The 18,517-nt window shown below is 32.5% G+C and overlaps 1 protein-coding gene across 1 annotated transcript; it reads right to left on the reverse strand.

Moving 5' to 3' along the window:
- Positions 1-8,166: 8,166 nt before the first annotated feature.
- Positions 8,167-13,794, reverse strand: LOC120092832 (putative pentatricopeptide repeat-containing protein At2g02150). Its single transcript, XM_039051056.1, has 4 exons — positions 10,894-13,794; positions 10,554-10,685; positions 8,823-9,186; positions 8,167-8,686 (listed from the first exon to the last, which is right to left on the reverse strand). The coding sequence occupies exon 1, from the start codon at positions 13,492-13,494 to the stop codon at positions 11,179-11,181; it is 2,316 nt and encodes a 771-aa protein (XP_038906984.1). The 5' UTR covers positions 13,495-13,794; the 3' UTR covers positions 8,167-8,686; positions 8,823-9,186; positions 10,554-10,685; positions 10,894-11,178.
- Positions 13,795-18,517: the final 4,723 nt, after the last annotated feature.

Genomic DNA, 18,517 nt, shown 5'->3' on the forward strand with positions numbered 1-18,517 from the left:
TCAGCTCTTAAGGGAGCAATTTATCTACTTACCTTAACAATAAGGAAATAATGAATTCTTTCTTGTGTAGTTGTGTTTCTAGCTCCCTAATCCGACGAATCCCCAAAATGGTAGGCTTATTAAGTCAGCAAATTTGACACTCTCACCCATACAAATCAAAGGACCGCTCTTATAGGCAGAAATTCACAACTCATTCAGGATTCAGGTCCAGTCATCTATAGTCATCCTGGTGAAATATAAATCTCTTCTAGTAACGACATTATAAAGAGAGACTGCATTTCGTGGTCCAATCTTATACAAACTATGTATAGAATACCCCCGTTCACATATCTCCACATCATATCTCTACATGAATGATCAAAATCAGATCATTTATAACACTTTATAATAATTATAACAATTACAAAATGGGTCGTATCAATAGTGTTACCAAGATAAGGCACCCAACTTTATCCACATACTACAGACCATTTAAATTATCACTTAAACATGGTCCACTTTTATGTCTCCACATACATGTTTAAGTCACATCAGATAATCTTGGATCTTTGTATAATAGATTATGGCATATAAAAATAATCAACTATTGATTCAAATAACATATAACTATGAGGCTTTAGGGCATACATCCAAACAAGGAGTTCATAACTCAATCATGATTAAGATAGATTTACATAGTCATCATATGAAATATTTAATCTCTTCAGTTAATGGTGTTACAAAGAGAGATTGTATATTTTGTGGTCTGGTCTTATACAAACTCATTGCATAGGATACCTCACTCATATATCTCCACATGAACGATTTGGATCAAATCGTTTGTAATACTTACAACATTTGTAATACTTACAAAGTGGGCCGTATCCACAGTGTTACCAAGATAAGACACCCAGCCTTATCCATGTACTGTAGATCTTTTTAGGTTATTACTTGAACACGATCCACTTGTATGTCAACTACATACTATTCAAATTACACTTTAAGGTGAAAACTTGAATATGTTGTTGTAATATTTACTTTTAACTTTGAGAAATTATGAATACTAAACAATTTAATTATATCTTTTACAAATTAAATATTAAATATTATTTTTTTAAGCAATAGATTTCATAACGAAATGACCATTTAATATAGAAAGTTTTGGAACTTTTATTTGGTTGAGAATAAATTGAAATAAATGGCTAAAAAAAATTTTAAAAAATAAATAGGAAATTTTTCCCTACGGGAAACTTGATACCTGTGTTTTCCCCGCGGAAAATTTAGCGGGGATGGGGATTAAAATAGGAGGCGATGATGGGAACGGGGAAGCCTTCCCCATCCCTGTCCCCACACCTCCCTACCCTGTGGACATATCTATAGTTAACTTAGATCCTTCCTTTTAGGATCTTTGAAGTTGCATTAGGATTATTCTTTGACTCATTAAATTGGGGCATCGAGGGGCGTGATCTTTTTGGTATTTTGCTAGGGTCAACCGAGGTCGAAAACCTTCTTTTAACTATATTTTGGGCCTAAGATGATCTTTTGGGCCAAGGCATGTGTGAGGCATGCCTCATTAGGCATTTTATGAGGCTCAACATCGTCCTTGGCCAAAGCCAAACACACTGGCTTTGGCCTTCTAAGCCATTTTGGTCCTAAGTTAACACTTTCAGTCCAAGTCATGCTATCTTATTGATTTTGTTGTTTCTGTTTTCGCTACATGTCGATTATGCTCTTTGGTCTATAATCACCCATAACCATGTACCAATAGTTATTAACCTCTTGAACGTACTTTTAAGTGATTCACATATTAGAACCTCAAATTTTTACGCGTTATTTTGGTGGGTAAGTTTCTTTTTTTAAAAAGTATCACTAATAGTTTTATATATAAATTTATCTCTAAGATTTTAACAATTCAACTTACATATAACTCAACTAATTTTAAGGGATATTATTCTTCATGGGTAGTCGACAAAGTAGTCGACGACAGGGGGTGTTAGTTGTTACCAACGTCTAGGTGGCGATGATCGTCAGTAACTACCAGCAGCGGCAATGAAGATAGGGTGAGTATTTTAACCATTTTGGTAGAACATTAAGGGGTTGTTTGGTATGCTAAGTTGAGTTCATATGTCTGGAGGTCATATGTCTGTATATTTGGGTCTTTGGTGTGTTGAGTTCAAATATTAGGGGTAACTGGTGTATTTTTTCTTATATAAAAAATCTGCTTTTATGATGGTTACTTTTTGTCTGAAACATTTTTTATTCAATAATGCTACATATATTTTTCAATAAACTATAGATTACACTTCATTTTATTCTTTTTTAAGTACACATGTGCTATTGAGAGTTTTGGAAAATGGGATTTAGGGTTTACTTTTAATCATGTTTTTCAATTTTTTAATTTAATTCATCATTTAAAAATTTTGTGCATGTGACATTTCTAGTTAAATCATTTTGATTAAAAAAAAACTTTTTAAAATAAAAACATTTATGTGTCTAACATTTTTTTCTCAAAAGTGTTTTTACATAAAAGTTTGTTTTATTTCTTACATGATAAAAGTGATTTTATTGATGTTAAATTACTATCAATATTGACTATAAAATATTATGAACTAATAAAAAAAAAAAACTGAAAATTCAACGTTTTGAGTCATTCCCCATCCTCTGCCCCGTTCCCCATTTCATTCCCCATCCCATAAAATTTTCCACAGGGATCGGGCGGGGATTCCCCACGGGGAATTCACGGGGACGGATTCCTCGCGGGGATTTTTTTCCGTTATTTTTTTTTAGAAAAAAATCAATTAATTTAAATCATTAATGTGAGCAAATTTTAATTAAATAATTAACTTTATCACTAAATTATTATTATTAAATTATTTATTATGGTTTGTTTTAGATGACAATTTGAATTTAAAGATAAATTACTCAATTTTGGCCCAAAAAAATGAATTAATTTTTTAGTGAAATAAATAAATATAAATCAAATTTTCACATATTAATCCAAATTTAAACATTCAATTTAAACATATTCATTATCTTTCCCAATAAATAGTCAAATTTGAAATTTAAATGTAATATTTATATAATAATAATAATAACATAACATAAAATAACTATACTAAATAAATATGTAAAAGTTAATCGAGACGGGAATGGGGAACGGGGCCAGGGCCAGGGGTGAGGACGGGAATGCATCCCCGTCACGTCCTGTTTAGCTCATGGAGAATTTTTTTCCCCACTCCCTCCCCCATTCCCCGCCTAATCGAGGTACCCAGCCCCGTTCGGGGTGTGGTCCCGCGAGGCCCCGTCCCCATAGGAAAATTAGACATCCCTAGTTTTGATAGAACTTACGTACTTTTGTGTCAACGTGTTTTTATTGTCAATTTTGTGCATCAACTTAAATATAAACATTTATTGATATCTTATATTATTTTAAAATTAATAGTTATTTTTAAACTTCAAATTAAAGTTTTATTGATGGTTTTGTGTCATAAGCGTCAATAAAAAAATTTTTAAAAAAAAAGTGTTAACAAAGCTCAAATTTGTAGTAGTCACAATTTAAAACAATGGTCGTCGAAGTTGGTAGATTGGCCGCCATTGGAGATTGTCATAATTGGCCCTCAACAGTGATGGTTGAATGTTGCCAAAGTTAGACGTATGCGGTGGCCAAAATTGGCTGTTGGAGGGGATTGTCGGAGTTTGATTGTCAGAGGTGGTCATCGAAGTTGAACAACGAGGCATTGGTGGAATTGAAGGCTGAGTGCACTGTTAGTGGACATGGTATAAAATGTCAATGACATATAAATCTCTCAACCAATGAGTTGAGTTCATATCTCAATTCTTCTCATCTTATCTCCTCACCTCAAACACCCTCTAAAATTTAGAAGAACTTCTCAATTACAAACTCCAGAAATATTTTTTTCCATAATGTATATTGAGTGAAGAAATTGTATTCAAAGCTTACTCAAGATAACTTATTCAGTATTCAAAGTTTACTCAAGAGTTGAAATGAGTTGGTAATTATTGTCTGTATATGGGGTGTTAAGTTGAGTTGAGTCATAATGTTTGTGTTTGGTGTGCAGAGTTGAGTTGAGTTGAGGTATCTGATGCAGTTTTTGAAAATGAGATTGGTTACCTTTTTTGTTTGTTTGTGTGTGTGTCTTTATTATTATTATTATTATTTACTTTTTTTGCTTTGCTATTGTTGATTGATTTTCAACTATGCACCTATTTTCTTAACCTTGTTATGACAAAAACTATTTACTTTTTTAATTTTATTTACCAACTAGTTTCATTTTAATTTAATATACTTTTTTTAAACTTGTTTACCATAAACATTTTTTTTCTTAAAATAATTTTTACCAAATATTTATTGAAACTTTTATCAAATATTATTTTCTTTTTAAACTTGTATACCATAAATAGATGGTTTTTTCTTAATTTGTTTACCAAAATTCCAAAATCAAACTCTACACTTGAAACATACCAAAATAATAAATAATCAAATAAAAAAGATGAGATTTTGATTATGGAATTTTGTGGTATTTTATGTTTTAACTTAAAATTTTGGTTTTTATTTTGGTTGTTGAGAAAATTGGTGTAAGCTAAGAATTGAAAAATTAAGAGAAATATGAGAGTACCTGTTGAATGAGAAATTTTGGACCAATCACAAATTGACACATCATTCACTAAATTAATGAAGAAATTCTAAATCATCAAATTTGGAATCAATTAGAAGTTGACATGTGTCCCAAATTGAAGTTGAAGACAAATTTTGATGAGTGGTTTCATCATGATCGTTAAGTCAGATAAGATTAATTTGACCTAATTTGATATTATTATGTAGGTTAAGTCCAACTAAGCCCAAAAATAGGCTGAATTTGACCCAAATGTCAAATCAGGCCCAAATCGAACTAATTGGGCCCAAAGGTCAAGCCCATGGACCAACCAAGCCCAAGTCCAACTAATCGAGCCCAAGGGTCAGGCCCATGGACCAGCCAAGCCCAAGCCACGAGACCCACCAGAAAACTTTATAAATAGATGAGCTCTCCTCATTTGTTAAGGTTAAAAATTCTACACTCCAGAGGACCTATAGAGAATTCTCCCAATAATCAGAAGACACCCTAACTCTTGAAGCTGACGACACTTAAAACAAAATCGATAGGTCACAGACTGAGGTTGTGCTTGCAAAAACCCAAACTACCTCCCGTCCTATTCGTAGCAGTAAAAAAAAGTCAATGGGGCAAGTTAGTAAATTTTAAAAGGAAATCCTCCGAGATTAAAAGAAGAAAGAAGGAGTTAGAAGTAAATAATAAAAATGGGATTTAAGTGTAAAAAAAAGGGAATGTAGAAAAAAGGAGAAAAAGAGAGAGAGAGAGAGAGAAAAGGAAAAAAAATTGAAAAAAACGAAAAAGGAGAAGAAAAGAAAAAAGAAAAGAAAAAAGAGAGAAAATGGAAAAGAGAAAAGAAAAGAGAGAGAAAAAGAAAAGCTTAGAAGAAGAAGGGATGAGGATACTATAGGGTTCGGAGTCCTATGTATAGAGGTTCTACCAAATTCCGTGACAAATTAGGAAATCTAAATTAAATAAAGATTTGATTTAAATTATTAGATTTTATTAGATTTACTAATTTGATTTTATTCTAATTTCAAATTATTTTTTTAAAAAAATCAAATTAAGGTCCTATTTAATTTGATTTTTTTAGATTTCGACCTCAAATTTATCTCCAAGCAAGATTTGAACATGTTCTAAATTTTATTCAAAATTAAATTTAAATTGTGGATAAAACCTCAAGTTAAAATTTGGCCATATTCCAATTTTTATTCAAAATCAAATTGTTCAACTTTGAGATTAAATTGTAGATAAAATGTCAAATTAAAATTTAGGTATATTTCAAATTTTATCCTAAATCTAAATCATCCAAATTTAAACTTTTTATCCTCAAGTCAAATTGAATTAAGGAGAAAATCTCAAATGGATGTAAAATTTAAATTTGGACATTTTCCAATTTGTATATCAAATTTATCTAAATTTAGGTTCTTATCCTCCTTCCAAATCAAATTGGGGTAAAATCTCAAATTAAGATTTTGTCATATTCCAAATTCTATACCAAATTCGAGTTAAATTTATGTACTAGATTCATAGTTTGATTAACACATCAATTGAGATCAAATTCAAGAACAGATATATTTGTATTTCGATTCCAACATTATATTTTTCAAGATTCATCAACCCATATATACACATAATTTTTTTTGTTGAATGAGAAATTTTGGACCGATCGCATATTACCACGTCATTCACTATATTAATGACGAAATTCTAAATCATCAAATTTGGAACCAATTAGGAGTTGACATGTGTCCAAATTGAAGTTGAAAATAAAGTCCGATGACGCCACGTGATTTTAGACCATTGAATCAGATTAATTTAACCCAATTTGATATTTCAAATCCAACTAATTGAGTCCAAAGGTCAAGCCCATGAATCAATCAAGCCCAAGGGTCAAGGTCATGGACCAATCAGACTCAAGTCTAACTAATCAGACCCAAAAGCCAGACCTATGGACCAACCAAACCCAAGCCCACGCCACCAGAGACCTCTATAAATAGAGGAACTCTCCTCATTTGTTGTAAAAAAACTCTACACTCCAAGTCGATCATCCAAGAATATCAAAAAGCCAAAAAGTCGATCATAGCCCAAAAGTCAATCATCTAAGAAGGTCAACATGCCCAAAAACTGATCATCCCAGTTTAAATATTAAAGTTTATTTTGAACACATCAAAAAATTATTATGTTAGAAATTGTACTTGCTATACTAAAATTGATACAAATACAAAGTTCAAATTCCACGAAACAAGTTTCTCCGAAAACCTCGTGTGAAAACGTATATTGAAAAAATAAAAATACCTATAAAATTTATTTTAAAATTAATTCTTTTCAAACTTAAGAAAACTTCAAGCAAATTGTTCGGGGCATTTTTTTCAATTTTTTATTTTTAAAATCATTTTTTGTCACAAGGAATTAATAATTTTTGTTCAAATGCTAACGGTTGAGGTATTTTTTAACTTTTATTAAGTTAAAGGTATTTTTTAAATATTTCGCAAGTTCAAAGGTATTTTTTAAACAAAACTTTAACGATTTTCATCCAAAACTAATGACAAAGATATCTTTTTGAACTCTTTTTAAAAGTTCAAGTGTATTTTTGAAACTTTTGAAACTTCATGAGCATTTTTTACACAAAGTGTTAAAGTTTTTATAACCTCTAAACATAAAACCAACAAACCTTAAACTAATTGGGAATGAAATGTGGAAATGTGTAATTGATTTGGACCCTACAAGAAAAAAATTATATAAATTTGAGGAAGAGCAAAAAAAAATGACAAGGGACATTCATTGTTGAAGCGACAAGAGGAGACCTACAAAAAAAAAATGAAAACCCACGAAAAAACCAAGAAATTTTTTTTAAAAATCCAAGAAAAAAATCACACATAATCATAAAATTGAATCCCAAAAAATCCAAGGAACCACGCAAAACCCTATAGATCTACATATCCAAAACCCATGAAAAAAATTCCAGAAAAAGTAAATCCGAATAAAGAACTCCAAAGGAAAGTAGATCTCAAAAAAAAAAAAAAAAAAAAAAANCAAAAAAAAAAAAAAAAAAAACAACAAAACTCCCAAAAGTAGACATGAACGAAAAAAAAAAAAAAGTAGACGTGAACCAAAATTTCCTTGCAAAAAGCAAAAGCCGAACAAGAAGAGACAATCAGAGGAAGAGAAGCAAAGGAGACGAAGAGGATGTTAATAATCGGATAAAGAAGAGAGACGATGGAAGAGATAAAAATGAAAGAAATGTGAAGCGATAGACGAAGAAAAGAGAAACGCCATAGGAGAGTTAGGAGAGAAATGACTGAAAATAAACATTATTAGGAATGGATTTTTTAGGAGTAAAACGATGGGTTTAACTCACTTTTTTTTTAATCGATCAATCAAACACCAAGTGGACTTAAAAAACCTACCCAACCCAAATACACTCTAAGGACATATTTGCCAGTGATCTTCAAATGGTTAAAATCACTTTTGTCAATTCCAAAATCATTGCAAAACATGATTTTAATCATTCAGAACCAATTTTAACCACATGAAAATTGCATATAAAAGTATAAAAGTGAATAATCAAATTTCAAAATCCCGTCAAAACATGTACTACATTAGATAGTTCGCAAGATCAAAACATATCAACGGTTAACATATACACCCACAATTTCTAAAATTGAAGTTTTTTGGTTCAGTGTTTTATGCAACCGATAAACGACACTATGTAAAAGAGTATTATTAAAGTTGGAACCTTCCTGTTTCTTGTTTACAGTTTTTTACCAATAACAACACTATTCTTTATGTCTCTACTCTTTCTCTTCTGCTTTTTTCTTAAAATCATGTGGAGATTTTTTAACATGGAGAATCAGTACATATCACCTAACCTTTCTAGGCTTCATTCTGCAAGGCTACAACAAATTATTGTGCAGCTAGCAGCTTCTTCCTTCCAGAACTCTTGAAATTTGGGACTTACATTTATATATTAGGAGCCAAACAAGTCAGAATCATACAACACTTGAAACTCCCAACGTGTGCCGATATGGCAGCCATCAACATGAATGCTTCCTTCTACAATTGATGTGCCAAAATAAGCTCTCTCCCAAACCAACCACCTGAGAAATTCAAAGAAACACATTCTATGAAATCGTTCACCCTGTGGCATCAATAGTAAAACAGATATATACATGCCATAATAAATCTAACAAATATTTAAGTGATCAGAACAATGATGTAAATTTCTCTATGTACCTAAGCTCTGCTCTTGGGCATCCATACCGAATTTTGTTCCCTACACTACGGCTCCTGACGATGGATAACAAACAGACATGAAATGGGAACCAAACTCTGAAGCTTTTGCAAGTCATTGTTAAGTCAAGTATTACTATGGTAATGAGGCACATCTAAGTTGTTGCTTCTATTCAACTTAAATGGATGGATGTGCCAAACATCACTGCATAGAAGTGAAGCTTGTACTGATAACCAGTTCACTCAACAAATTGAAATGGGGAACCACCTTTGAAATGCCTAACCGATGCTATAAGCCTATAACCTTCTTAAGTGATAAGTCAAGTAGCTTTCCTTTCACCACATTCATAATGCTGTAAAAAACTGTCTAGAAATAGAAATAAGAACAAGTGAACAACCACATAAGAGTAATTACAGTGTTTAAGAAAGATAACTAAAATACACTACTTCAAGGTATATAAAAATTTTAAAATATAAATACCACAGAGACGTGTCCCCTTATTCCCGAAGGAAACTATCATTCGAGGGGGGTGGGGGAGTCACTGAGTTTTACTCTAGTAAAGAATTTTACAAGGGGAGAAATATAAAAGCATCTTTCAAGCCCCCAATCAACTGAAACTACAAAAGCTTGTCCAGTTACTAACCATGTTAGTAGTAGAATGGCCATAAAAATTCCATAGAACTCCAACTACAACAGGATACAAGAATATTACCGTAACCAAAAGAGCCCTATAATCCCCTCTATTAGAGTTAAAAGACCTTCATATTTTTCTGAACGGATGAAAAGCTGTACAATAGTCCACCCAACTACAGGCTAAGGACCCATGTACTGGTGTCAACCTATTCGACTCTGTACAGTTTCAAAACCGCAAATATTTCAATATGTTGGATTTCATATATTTGATTGACTGGCCTGGACCCTGCAGTTGGGTTTGTCGATTTCAGATGGGGATTCTAGTTCATTGGCTTGATCTGTTCGGTTTTCTTAAAATATCTTGGTGTACTATTGCTCTTCAATTTATCCTGTGTTGACATGTAAATTTGGAAATTGTTGACCAAAAACCTACCCACTTACGCTCATGCTCTTAGGCAAACAATCTAAAGAGCCAAACAAGGAAAGAGAGAGGTCCTGCATTTGTGAGCAAACATGTAATAAATGAAAATGATTGGCAGCTTCACCAGAGTGGTAATCGCCAAATTTAAGGAAGAAGACAACTAAGGTTTAATCACCATAAATTTAAGGAAGAAAATAACTGGGATTTCCTCCTATGAATCATGTTGTTGGTGAACTTGGTGTATTCATAGAATTGAGAGAATGAGATCATCGGAGGAATGTTCTGAATTTCAAAGGAATTTTGCCACCCTAGGAAGATTTGTTGGCAAAAACTACAATCATTCATGAAAACTGCAAGTAAGGAAATGCTCAAAAACAACTGGAAATAATCAAGGATGCATCTCAAAGAGACTCTCTAGGATCAGGTTTAATGTTGTCAATAATCTCCATAAGAACCTACAGTCCTCAATGGAGGAGAGTAGACAACCCAAAACTTGTAGTAGTTTATGCCGCAAGGAAAGGAAGAACGGCACAGAAAAATTGGTTCCTGTGAGAACCTCCAGTCCCATGAGAAGAGGCAGCTTTTCTTTATAATTTCACCCATTCCATAGTGACCACATGCTTACAGAGCTGAACATCAAATTTCAAAAATAAACAAGCATGAAGAGTCAAGTTAACACCTTGCTCATTATGAGTGATGCAGAGCTTCAAACTTGAATGAATATGCTTCCATCCGCAAGAATAACAGATAGGAATTTTCACTAGAATGATTCCATGGAAATCAAAATATCGTACCACTGGAATCCTTAGACCTGGAAAGTGGAAACCCACATGCCAAATTAGTCGACAGAAGACATGCAGGATGGATGCACCATGAATAATCGTTGAAGAAAAAGTAATCACTTTCAATCTCGTATAAAAGGCTAATACTCTCAAAAGTTCCATACACGAATCTCATATCTAAAAAAATTATTCTTTTTTGGGAAAAGGAGGAAGAGAATGAGAAAGATTGTCACTTACATTTATAGAAGATTGATGATCACAGAAACGCATGACATGATGGGATTTTCCTGCAGGTATCATCATTTAGAGACTAGAAACCTGTATCTTATCTAGCTTCCAAAATCAACATCAGATACATCACACATGGCCTGCAAGTTCTTCTCGTCAAACATGGAATGCATTTGAAAGGTGGGTTTCTTGGGTCGTCATAACAATGAATTCTGAATAAATACCACATGTGCTTTCAATTAAAGTACAAGCTCGGCTTCCAGACAACAAAGATGATCAGATTGGATCTCCCTTTCAAGTTTTTAGACTGGTAACTGCATGGCTGCACTTTTCAGTAATTAAACCCCTCCTTTGCATTTCATTCTTCATTTCAATGGCTTCATCCAGCTTTCCAAGCTTGTAATACTCTCTCAGTAGACATATACATAAAATCTCCTCGGGAAGTATGCCCTTCTCAATCATCTCATTAAAATACTTCCTCGCTTGATGCAGCTCACCACATTGAGAAAATCCCGAAACCAAGGAAGTATAAGCATGCAAATCAAACTCGGTAGCTAATTCTGTCATTCTGCTAATCAAATCCAAAGCTTCCTGAAGATTTCCAAGCTTCAAATTTCCATCAACTAGAGCAGTGAAAGCTGTTATATCCGGGGTCATACCCCTACATTGCATTTCATCAAACAACTTTTTGGCAGATTCAATGCAATTAGTTTTACAAAGACCATCAATGAGGGCCGTATACACAGCAACATTAGGTTGTAAACCAAGATTGGACATTCTACCAAAATAATCAACTGCCAGTTCAACCAGACCTGTTTTGCACAAACCATCAATTAGTACACAGTAGGTTACAACAGTAGCCTCAACACCTGCATCCTGCATCTCCTGAAGAAGATTTATTGCATCAGAGCTTTTTCCAGCCTTAAAATAAGCATCGATAATTGTTGTGTATATAACAGGATTTGCACTAATACCCCGACTTTTCATTTCTTTAATAATAAGTTTAGTTTCTTCAAGTTTGCTTTGACTACAGAGACCCCAAATAATGGTGCCATAGAGTATTAAATCTGGTTTGATGTTATATTCTGTCATTTGCTTCAATATTTCTATTGCATCCTCCATTCTTTCCGCCTTAATATAGCCATGAACCAATGCAGTGTAAACCTGCTGGTTGGGAGATATTCCATCTTTCAGCATTGACCTAAACACTTCTTCTGCTTCCATCATTCTTCCATATTCACAAAGGCCATCCATTAGGGCTGTATAAGTGACTATATTTAAATTAACTCCTGCTTGCAACATATCGTTGGACAACTTCCATGCTTCTGTTAAATTACCTGCCTTACAATTGGCATCAATCAGAGAAGTGTAAGTGAATTCATTAGGTAAAAGACCAACCCTTCTCATATCAAAAAAAAGTTTGATGGCACCTTGCATCATTCCCTCCTTGCAAAAAGCATCAATCAATGTGCTATAGGTTACAACATTTGGTTTTAACCCATTGTTCTTCATCTCAGAGAGATAATGAAAAGCTCGAGGCATCTTCTCAAACTTGCAAAAACAATTGATTAACCCATTATAGGTAATTACATCAGGAACACAACCTACATCCTTCATTTCATTAAATAAATACACAGCTTCTTCTAATAAACCAACCTTGCCATAGCCATCAATCAAAGAATTATATGTGACAACATCTGGAGAAAAGCCCATGTGCCTCATTTGAACAAACAAACGTCTAGCGTTTTCCAAATCCCCTTCTTTGCACAAGTAGTCTATCATTACATTGTAGGTAAAAACTGAAGGTGCAATCCCAGCCCCAATCATGTCCTTGAAAAACTTCCTCACCAACTGTCCATTGCCTGACTTTGATAATCTATGCAAAAGAAAATTGCAAGAACGTGCTTTGGGAAAAGTCCTAAAGTTCCTCATCCTAGAGAAACATTCATTAGCTTCCTCAAGCATACCCAAATCTACCAAAACACTAAATAAAACGTCAAAGACTCCTGGCCCTGACATACAAATATTCCTAGTCGACCATAAAACATCAAATATATTACAAACTGGAAAACCTACGTCGATGCGGCTCTTCACAATCATTTCTTTAACAATATCGTGGGCATTTGTATACATTCTCGCACGAAACAGCATGTGAACTACAATGCAGTAAGACTCGGTAGTATGGTGGAAACCAATATGGCTTCCAGCCCATTTGAAGAACTTAAGAGCTAATTTCGGATCTTCTTTCAGTTCAACTAAAACCTTAGAGACCCAGATGGGCGCTAGTGCTGAATCAAATAAAATAACAATCTTAGGATCGTTCCAGAGGTCTTGTCGTATGATTATACGAAGGGAACCAATGTCCAAAAATTCAAATGAATTTTTTGCATTCGAGCAACTAACAAAAGGGAGCCGAAATATACAAAGAAAGCTAGTGAACCAGAAAAAAGGACGAGAAATGCAACAAGCATTTATTGATGTTAAGGATGATAAGGAATTAAATACATTGAAAGAAAGGCAATCCGGATGCGAAGAATTAGAAGATAAAGAGATTACTCGGTAAGAAGCTCTGCGACTAATGTGGAAAAGAGTGCGAAAGAAGAGTACCATCGCTTGAGGAGTGAAGAAAAGGCAAGAAGCTCAACGGAAAGCTTCATCTTCTTTAAAGCAATTGATGCTCATGTTAAACTACTCCACAAGTCGTAAGGTTTTTAGGGTTTATGGCCATAGGTTACCAAACGTGTCACTACGATTCGAATCGAACCGGTTGAGGGTTGGGACTGCCGCAATCGATCGCAGCGAAATTCAAAAAGGCGGAAGAGAATCTGGAAATGATCAGACCGAGTCTCGTTGATTGAACCTGAATCAATGAACAAAGAAATGAGAATGGCCGAAACCCAATTAGGGAATTGAAGTTGCCCTACCTAAGCCTAACCCAGATTTGCTTGGGCCATTGGCGTCCTGGTTGCAGGCTCTGAAAGTCCGGAACTTGGGCCTGCTCGGCTTCCCGCTCAAACTTCTTTTAAACCTATTTTTGTAAAGGTAATTAATTTGCAAATTTAACAATTATGCCTAAACTATTAACAAATATATATATCACAATATAAAAGAATTCGTAGATACAACCAAATTTAGATTCAGCTCTCAAAATCATTAGTGATAACTATGTTGCATGTATAAATCTATCAATAATAAGAGTCTATTCGTGATAAAGTCTGTCATTGATAAATTTAGCTATATTTGTAATTTTTAAAAAATTATCGCTATACATTTAATTATTATTCTCAAAATTGCTCCCTAGTCCTAGTGCAATTAAATCTTTGTAGAATAACTATAATATTGGTTAAAATATCATTTTGGTTCATATACTCTGAGGTTTAATTAATTTTAGTCTCTATATTTTCAATTGTTCAATTTTATTTTTATACTTTCGATAAATCTTAATATTAGCTCAAAATATGAGTGTTCATAAGTTGGGTTGAGTTGGTTAAAATACTTTTTAGACGCAATCTAATTGTTCAAATTGTAAATTCATTCCACTCAAATAACTCTTACTAAATGAACCCAATTCCACGAAATATATGGGTTGGGTTGGTTCGTATTACTTTAGTTATTTATTTAAATTTTGTTTTAAAAATAAGTAAAATTTTAATATGTAAAAACTTTATTTTATTACTTTATATATTGAATCAAGATTAGAAACTCAATTTCAATCTATATTATGATTTTTTTTTCTTTCCAAAGTTAAAATTTATGTTTAGGATTTGTTAGAGAATAAATTATCCAAAAAATTATGAAATTGAATAAAATTTATAATAAATAGTGCATATATAATTGTATCATAAGTACATTTTTTAGAATTGATAATAAGTTCGGATTGGTCCAAATTGTTTTTGTGGATCCATGAACCAACCCAATCTATAAAATTTTCATTTATTTCAACCAAATCCAACCCAAAATCGTACGAATTTGGTTGGATTAATCAGGTTTTTTGGATAATTAGATTTTTTTTTAACACCGCTAGCCTCAAAGCTAGTTTGTTGTTGGTTTTTAAAAATACTTTTTATTATCTATTAGTATTTTTACAACAAACTTTGAAAATATATTCACAATTTTTTTTTGCATGAAACTTATTATTATTATTTAATAAATTTGGATTAAAATTAACTTTATGGACTAAATTTAAGATTTATTGAAAGTATGGAGACTAAAATTGAACAACTAAAAATATAGAGACTAAAGTTAAACATACTTCAAAGTATAAAGATCAAAATGATACTTTATCTTATAATATTCAATCAGGAAACATGCTCTACATAGGGTTAGAATTTTCAAAGCACGGTATATGCACTTTAACCTAATTGTTTTGGTCAAAGTGAATTTAGCTTGACAATAATTGGGATACTTTCATGATCCTTATCTTTGATGCCGCAGTTGTTGTACTAAAATAACATAATTCTATTTTTGTGTTGGTTTATCATTTTTTACTCTAAATTTATTTCTGTATTTGTGATTCCAAAAAAAGGGGGAAAAAAATACCATTGAATTTCACTTTTGTTAATTCAAATACTTGAAATCTTTATCAAATTCTAAAAAGAATAACAAAAACAAAATTTGGAAAATCACTTTTTTTTTTTTTATTATTAGTTTAGTTTTCAAGCATTCTCTTAATAAGAGCCAAATTAATCAAGCTACCATTTTCAGGTCTGCATAACTAATTAATTAATTTCTCTAGAAAACCTCCGATCAAAATTCCTTTTTAATCTCATTAAATTTTTAGACTGCATTACATATAAAAAAGAATACCCATAAACTTCACTTTTCTAAAAATAATTATTTTAAATAGTAAAACTGTTGAAAATATTTTCGTAATGAAACTGATATATGTTTATCAATATCTATCATTGTTAGACCGTGACATTTTATTATATTTATAAATAAATTGACTTATTTTTCTATATTTGAAAAAAACTCTTCTATTAAAGAAAATATTGCAATATTACTTTACTCTTAACCATTCATAAATGTTTCAAACTTATCTTTAGAGAAGAAAAATAATAATAATGTCGGTCCAAAAATCGACGTGTTTTAATGTCATTCTTTCAAACTTAATCTAACAAGCATTTCAATTACCTTCACATTATTCACATCGATTTTTTATCCAATATTTTAAAGAAATCCTATTATAAGATAGTCTTAAAACGTTTATGAAAGATTAAGAGTAATATTGTAACTTGTAAAACAACTGTAAATATTATTTTTTTTTCTAAAGAAACAAAGTGATGGGATATTTATTATAATTTGTGTAAATTTGAAAATACAAATGCTAGCTAGCTTTGCTTTTCCTCTTAAATTTGACAAGTAATAAGCTTTCTGAGGCTAACTTTCAACTTTCATGCATGGAATCAAGAAACTCTCGATAAAAATAATGCTTGATTTGAAAGAATGCAGGATAGAAAATCACATTATCTTGATTATTGGATCTATTTTTTTTACGATATTTTAACTTTCATAATTAACGGCAATACTATATTTTTTCCATCTATTTTTATATAGAATAAGATAAGATTGTTTAGTGTTTTATTTATTGGTGGAGAGAATTTTTTTTAAAGCATTTTAATACTGACCAATAAAAATCACTTATTAGCATCACTTCGATGTTTGATTTTACCTTAGTCAAGAATTTAGACAAATAAAATTGTTCACACGAGATTTCAAGAGAAATTAATTTCGTGGAACTTGAACTTTGTATTTGTATTAATTTTGTGGAAAGTGAGTACAATCTCTAATATACAGTATTTTGATGCTTTCAAAATAAACTATAAACTTTAAGCTAGTTGATCTTTTTAAACGATCGGCTTTTGGACTTGTTGATCTTCTTGGGTGATCGGTCTTTGGGCTTATTGATCTTTTTAGGTGATCGACCTTTAGACTTGTTGATCTTCTTAGGTGATCGGCCTTTGGGCTTGTCGATCTGGGCCTGATGATCTTCTTGGATGATCGACCCTTAGGCTTGTTGATCTTCTTGGAGGATCGGTCTTTGGACTTGTTGATTTTCTTGGAAGATCGACCTTTAGGCTTGTTGATCCTCTTGGAGGATTAGTGTTCGCACGAGGCTTCCAGAGAAACGTGTTTCGTGGAGTTGAACTTAAGTTGATGTTGATGTTGAAGTTGATTTGATGCGATGTAGTTCAATCTCTAGTACTTGATCCTCTGATTCTCTCTCAGTTGAATGCGTACACTTGATTTGAGGAAGCGAAGCGCGTGATGATCGTGGAGTTGAAGTCTTGGAAGAATACTTGTATCTCCAAAGGACTTCAGTCTTTAAGGGTCTTCCGTCTTCTAGGAGTGTAACTTCAGGAGTCTTGAGAGTCTTTTGCTTGTTGTTAAATTCTCTCTAGACTCTCTGAATATAGAATTGCTTGTATCTTCAAATGACTTCAGTCTTCAGAATATTTGTATCTTCAAAGGGCTTCAGTCTTCAAAATACTTGCATCTTCAAAGGGCTTCAGTCTTCAAAATACTTGCATCTTCAAAGGACTTCGGTCTTCAGAATGCTTGTATCTTCGAAGGACTCCAGTCTTTAGAATGCTTCCATCTTCGAAGGACTTCAGTCTTCAGGCGTAGTTAGCTTCAGGAATCAAGAAGTCTTCTGATTGTAGAGAATTCCCTATAAGCTCTTTGGAGTATAAAATTGCCGACCTCTCCAAATGAGGAGAGTTTCTCTATTTATAGAGTTCACATGTGGGTTTGGGCTTGGTTGATCCATGGGCCTGACCTTTGAGCCCAATTAGTTGAACTTGGGCTTGGTTGGTCCATGTGTCTGGCCTTTGGGCCTAATTAATCGAATTTAGGTCTGATTTGACATTTGGGTCAAATTCAGCCTATTTTTGGGCTTAGTTGGACTTTGACCCAAATAATAATATCAAATTGGGCCAAATTAATCTTATCTGATTCAACGGTCATGATAAAACCTGTCTCTTATACACATCTAGATGTGTATAAGAGTTAGGTCTGATTTGACATTTGGGTCAAATTCAGCCTATTTTTGGGCTTAGTTGGACTTTGACCCAAATAATAATATCAAATTGGGCCAAATTAATCTTATCTGATTCAACGGTCATGATAAAACCATGTGGCATCATCGAAATTTGTTTCGGACATATGTCAACTCCTAATTGAGCCCAAATTTAATGATTTGGAATTTTGTCATTATTTTGTCATTAATTTAGAAGTGGCAACTTGTGATTGGTAAAAAATTTCTCATTCAACAAATGCCCGTTTCAAGATTAATGCACATATATAGGTGGATGAATCTGAAAAATATAAAGTTGGAATCAAAATCTAAATATATTTCTTCTTGAATTTGACTTCAATTGATGTGTCAATCAAACTATAAATTCACCTAATAGACTCAAATTAGGTAAGGTTGGGTTATCAAATTATTAATATTTTTTCATACAAATTTAAAATACTTAAGTTTATTTACTTCATATATCTCATAACAAAAATCTCATAAAATTCAAATGTTGAATACAAAATATTTTTTCATACAAGCACTATGCCAGTTGAGCTACGCTCATGTTGGCCTCTACATTTTTTTAGGTAAAAAAATGGATAGAACGATGAATGA

This window comes from Benincasa hispida, chromosome 12, assembly GCF_009727055.1.
Source record: "Benincasa hispida cultivar B227 chromosome 12, ASM972705v1, whole genome shotgun sequence".
In the NCBI taxonomy this organism is placed as follows: domain Eukaryota; kingdom Viridiplantae; phylum Streptophyta; class Magnoliopsida; order Cucurbitales; family Cucurbitaceae; genus Benincasa; species Benincasa hispida.